Source organism: Colossoma macropomum, unplaced genomic scaffold (genome assembly GCF_904425465.1).
Source record: "Colossoma macropomum unplaced genomic scaffold, Colossoma_macropomum, whole genome shotgun sequence".
Taxonomy (NCBI): domain Eukaryota; kingdom Metazoa; phylum Chordata; class Actinopteri; order Characiformes; family Serrasalmidae; genus Colossoma; species Colossoma macropomum.
The window spans coordinates 12,501-18,687 of NW_023495848.1; the positions used below are offsets into that span (position 1 = coordinate 12,501).

Sequence of the window (6,187 nt, forward strand, 5' to 3'; positions counted from 1 at the left end):
GAGAATGTATCTAAAAAGAAAAACAGATTATAAATGACGTGTGAATTGTAAATATTCAGCATATATTTTGGATGGAAATTCTAAGACCTTGTTTAAACCTGGTCTTGAGTGTCAGGATTATAGCTGGATATAGATCATCCACGTAAAAATGCAGGTATAAACGCACCCAAGACACATTTAAGACAATGTAAACAAATGTGATCGCTCAATCGGATTTAACTTTGGGAAGCGGTCTGAGACGCACTTTATCCAGATGTTATACTAGTGTAAATGAATCTGTCTCTCCAAGTCACCTCCAACAACCAAATCCCCTCCCAACACTATGACATCCCTCAGCTGTTCTATGGGGAAAAGACCTACTGAGCTGCCGTCACTATACAAAGGCACCGCTGCTCCTTCAGTTCATCTCTTAACATTCAGCTCTTCAGTTTCTTCTCTCATTCAGTTGCATTCAGAGGACTAAGCTGGTCAAAATAAAGCACTAGTTTAGTTAATCTTTACTAGCTTCGTTATTCAGTGTCTTGGGACATTGCGCAACGCACATTGCCTGTAACGATTAATCTTAAAATCACAATTTCAAGAGTATAATATTTGTATTGCAAGGGCTGCAATTTTTTATTAAATCCTACTTTATTAAACAAACAATGTCCAGTTTTAAGTGAAGAAATGTAACCTAACTATGCAGAGGTCAGTTGGCACATTACATTCAGAGATCAAGTCTCAAGTACACTTCTTGGCAAAAAAAAGAAACTTAATTTATAGGAAATAATCACATTTACAACCCCATTTCCATAAAAAAGATGTAAAGCTGTGCAGAAAAATAGAATGAAATGATATGCAAATCGTGTAAAATCATGTTTTTAAAGGAGCTTCTCAACAGCTCTGGATCTCTTTTGTTGCATTTTTCATTTCATAATGTGGCAAATGTTATCAGGGGCTGACAGGTCTGGACTGCAGGCAGGACAGTTTAGCACCCGGACTCTTTTAATACGGAGCCATGCTTTTGTAATATATGCAGAATGTGGTTTTACATTGTCCTGCTGAAATAATCAAGGCCTTGTGTGAAAAAGACGCTGTCTGGATGTCTTCCTCCAGCTTATTCCCGGGGACCCCAAGCTGCTCCCAGGCCATCTTGGAGATAGCGGGTCCTAGGACGACCCCGGGGTCTTATTCCGGTAGGCCGTGCCTAGTACACCCCCACCGGGAGGCGTCCAGGGGGCATCCGGATCAGATGCCCGAACCACCTCAGCTGGCTCCTCTCAATGCAGAGGAGTAGCGGCTCTACTCCGAGCTCCTCCCGGATGGCTGAGCTCCTCACCCTATCAAATAGAGTGTAGCCCGCCACCCTGCGAAGAAAGCTCATTTCCGCTGCTTGTATTCGCGATCTCATTCTTTCGGTCACAGCTCATGACCATAGGTGAAGGTCGGGATGTAGACCGATCGGTAGACCGAGTGGCTCACCACTACAGTCCGGTACAGCGACTGCATTACTGCTGCCGCTTGTCCCAGCCTGCGGTCGATCTCACGATCCTTCTTCCCATCACTCGTGAACAAGACCCCGAGATACTTAAACTCCTCCACCTGGGGCAAGTCCTTTCCCCTTACCTGGAGTGGGCATACCATCCTTTTCCGGGCTAAGATCATGGACTCAGACTTGGAGGTGCTGATCTGCATACCAACCGCTTCACACTCAGCTGCAAACCGCTCCAGTGCGCGCTGGAGGCATCCATGTGATCCAGCCAAAAGAACCACATCATCTGCAAATAGCAGAGACGCCACCCTCCGGCCTCCACACATAATGCCCTCCTGACCCCGGCTATGCCTTGACACGCTGTCAATGAATATCACAAACAGGAGTGGAGACAGGGCACAACCCTGGCGGAGTCCAACGCTAACACTGAAAGAGTCCGACTTAATGCCAAGTATAAGAACACAGCTCTTACTCCGGGTGTGCAGAGATTGAACGGCCTGGAGTAGTAACCCCGGCACCCCATACTCCCGCAAGATATCTCGGGGAACACGGTCGTAAGCCTTCTCCAAATCCACAAAACACATGTAGACAGGGTTGGCAAACTCCCATGCCCCCTCAACAATCCATGAGAGGGTGAAAAGCTGGTCCATTGTTCCACGGCCAGGACGGAATCCGCATTGTTCCTCCTCAATCTGAGGTTCAACTATCGGTCGAAGTCTCCTTTCTAGCACCTTGGCATAGACTTTCCCAGGGAGGCTGAGTAGTGTGATACCCCGATAGCTGGCACACACTCTCCGGTCCCCTTTCTTGAAAATAGGGACCACCACCCCGGTCTGCCAGTCCAAGGGTACTGTTCCCGAGGTCCATGCACTATTGCAGAGGCGTGTCAGCCACGACAGCCCCACAATATCCAGAGCCTTGAGCATCTCTGGACGAAGCTCATCCACCCCTGGTGCCTTGCCACTGAAGAGCTTGCCAACTACCTCAGTGACCTCCACCAGGGAAATGGAGCTTGACACGCCAGAGGCCTCTGGCCCTGACTCCCATGAGGGAGGCATGTCTCCCGGATTAAGGAGCTCCTCAAAGTGCTCTTTCCACCGACCGACAATATCCTCATTTGAAGTCAGAGTTTCTCCACCCCTGCTGAATACAGCCTGGGCGCAGCCACCCCGACCGCTCCTGAGTCGCCGGAAAGTTGTCCAGAATGGAGGTTTTGAACAGGGTCCATTCAGACTCTATGTCCCCTACCTCCTCCGGGACATGAGAAAATCTCTCCCGGAGGTGGGAGTTAAAATCATTCCAAACAGGGGCCTCCGACAGTCGTTCCCAGCACACCCTCACTATTTGCTTGGGCCTACCGGGTCTAACCCTCAGTCTTCCCTGCCATCTGATCCAACTCACCACCAGATGGTGATCAGTTGACAGCTCAGCACCTCTCTTCACCCGAGTGTCCAGAACATATGGTCCCAAATCAGATGAAACGACAACAAAGTCAATCATTGACCTTTGACCCAAGGAGCTCTGGTACCATGTACACTTATGAACATCCTTGTGTTCGAACTTGGTGTTCGTTATGGACAATCCATGCCTGGCACAGAAGTCCAATAACAATTCACCATTCGGGTTTAGATCGGGCAGGCCGTTTTTCCCAATCACGCCTCTCCAGGTCTCCTAGTCATTGTCAACATGAGCATTGAAGTCTCCCAGTAAGACTATGGAGTCTGTAGGCGGGACCCTTTCCAGAACCCTGCCCACTTGCTCCAAGAAGGCAGAATACTCCGACCTGTTGTTTGGTGCATAAGCACACACAACAGTCAGAGTTTTCCTCTCTGCGATTTTAATACGCATTGAGGCGACTCTCTCGTCCACCGGGACAAACTCCAACTGCACTGCCGCCAGCCGGGGACTCGTGAGTATCCCCACACCCGCCCGGCGCCTCTCACCTTGTGCAACCCCGGAGTAGGAGAGGGACCAACCCCTATCCAGGAGTTTGGTTCCAGAGCCGATACTGCGGGCGGAGGTGAGCCCAACTATATCTAGTTGGTACCTCTCAACCTCCCGCACAAGCTCCGGCTCCTTCCCCCCCAGTGAGGTTACATTCCACGTACCAAGAGCCAGTTTCTGCCGCAGGAGCCTAGGCTACCAAGGGCCCCCCTGCAATCTCCCACTGCCTGTACAGCACTGCACCACTCCCCCATGCTGTACCTTGCGGGTGGTGGGCCCACATGGTCCCCCCACGTTGCCTCTTCGGGCTGAGCCCGGCCGGGTTACGTGGGCTGCCCGGCCACCAGGCGCTCACCGAGGGACGCTACCCCCAGGCCTGGCTCCAGGGGTAGGTCCCGGTGACCCTCTCCCGGGCAGGGTTCACAATCTTCTGTGTCCGTTTTTCATGGAGGTTTTTGGATCGAGTTAGTCTGGGTCTTCACTCCAGACCTGTTCGCCCTGGGAGACCCTACCAGGAGCATGTTGCTCCCGACGACTTAGCTCTAAAGATCCCTAGACCACACAAGCCCTTCAGCCACGACAAGGCCCCAATCCAGGAAGGGTGGATGGCAGCATATGTTGCCAAAATATGTATATATCATTCAGCATTAATGGTGCTGTCACAGATGTGCACGTCACCCATGCCATGTGCACTAATGCACCCCATACCATCATGAATACTGGCTTTTGACCTGTGCACTGATAACAAGCTGAGTGGTCTTTAGCTCGGAGGACACAGTGTCCATGATTTCCAATAAGAATTTCAAATGTTGATTTGTCGCACCACAGGACACTTTTCCACTTCCCCTCAGTCCATTTTAAATGAGCTCGGGCCCAGAGAAGGCTGAATCCTGTTTACATGCTGTTTCTTCTTTGCGTTTTAGAGTTTTAACTTGCATTTGTGGATGCAGCGATGAACTGTGTTCGCAGACAGTGTTTTTCAGAAGTGTTTCTGAGCCCATGCAGTGATTTCCACTACAGAATCATATCTGTTTTTAATGCAGTGCTGCCTGAGGGCCCAAAGATCACGGCCAGCAAATACTGTTTTTCGGCCTTGTCCCTTACATACAGAGATTTCTCCGCACTAAGCCAACAAAGGCAAAACATTATGATCAGTAAATTAGCAAGAATTAAACAAACAGGTAACGTAAGTTAGTAAAGGACAGCCTTTCACTTTGATTTATTTAGATGTTGAAATCTTGCAGTCTTTTACAGAAAGAAGAGTCAGTGTTGTTCCACTCAGCATTGACGGCTTCAAACAGAGCAAGTTTGTGTTTAATGTGAGACCAAATATTCTCTATAGGGTTTATATCTGGATTCTGACCAGCCCAAAACCTTTATGAAAAATATGAGTATCTTAGGCTTGGCCCATTTTTTGGCATGGGAGTATAGATACAAATCAAAGAAATGACCAGGTGTAAACAGGGTCTGGGGGTTTAGGATGAGCTGATGGTGACACTAATGAATTACCTGCATTTGAACAGCTGAGAAGATCAAACATCAGCAACAAAAGAAGCATCACTGTAAATGGAAAACAATATTAGTTAGTGTTTATTACTGGTTAAGCTTAATAGGCGTTGTGATGTCTAACTATTAGATGACGGGCAGATGTGGGAGGTCCACTTACTCATTTCCATGAACTCCATGAAAACATTTGGACAGATTTGTACACTGCAAAGCAAAAAAGCGTCAGAAACTAACCATTAATGACTAAAATGGAACTAAGTAATCAGTAAATTACTTTCCCCACAAACATACTTGAATAGGAAAGTACTTTTTTTAGTTCCATTTTAGCCAATAATGTTTAGTTCACAATTAAATTTTTTTTGTTTGATGTCATTGTTACCTTGGTGATGGCATGTGCACTCATCTGGTCAAACATTTAAACCTCTATGATAGCGTTTCAGGACCATTGTTAATAAAAATAGTAGACTTCGAGAATAAAGTCGTAATATTTCGAGAAAAGCAGTCGTAATATTTAGAGAATAAAGTCGTAATATTTGGAGGATAAAGTGGGCTAACTGTCTCTCTGTGGATCATGTTGATCATCATTCTCACTGTCTGTGAAACTCCATTCCCTCTTTGAATGGGGGGGAGATGTAGCCCCCGATAGCCGTGTAGACAACCCTGCCTGAGATTCTCCTTCAACAACACAGACAGACAGTTTCCTCCGAGTCCGTCTGGCTCTTTATTCTAGATAAACACGGTTTCCTCCGAGTCCGTCCGGCTCTTTATTCTAGATAAACACGGTTTCCTCCGAGTCCGTCTGGCTCTTTATTCTAGATAAACACGGTTTCCTCCGAGTCCGTCCGGCTCTTTATTCTAGATAAACACGGTTTCCTCCGAGTCCGTCTGGCTCTTTACTCTAGATAAACACGGTTTCCTCCTAGTCCGTCCGGCTCTTTATTCTAGATAAACACGGTTTCCTCCGAGTCCGTCCGGCTCTTTATTCTAGATAAACACGGTTTCCTCCGAGTCCGTCTGGCTCTTTATTCTAGATAAACACGGTTTCCTCCGAGTCCGTCCGGCTCTTTACTCTAGATAAACACGGTTTCCTCCTAGTCCGTCCGGCTCTTTATTCTAGATAAACACGGTTTCCTCCGAGTCCGTCTGGCTCTTTATTCTAGATGAACACGGTTTCCTCCGAGTCCGAGTGCTCAGCCGTTTCAGCTGGTTCTTATACTAATAACAGGCTGGTGCTGATGTGCAGGAGAGACAGGGAGACTGAGTTTC

General features: G+C 47.8%; 1 protein-coding gene across 1 annotated transcript in view; it reads right to left on the reverse strand.

The window, feature by feature from the left end:
* LOC118803136 (butyrophilin subfamily 1 member A1-like) overlaps positions 1-5,585 on the reverse strand; it is a gene marked incomplete at its 3' end in the record, with an annotated part of 9,353 nt that extends 3,768 nt beyond the window's left edge. The window contains exons 1-2 of the mRNA XM_036563648.1: positions 4,925-5,585; positions 1-10 (exon numbers count right to left, since the gene is read on the reverse strand). The exon at positions 1-10 is cut by the window's left edge and continues 338 nt beyond it. Of these exons, the coding sequence (XP_036419541.1) occupies positions 1-10; positions 4,925-4,973 (59 nt within the window). The remainder of the gene's footprint in view (positions 11-4,924) is intronic.
* Positions 5,586-6,187: the final 602 nt, after the last annotated feature.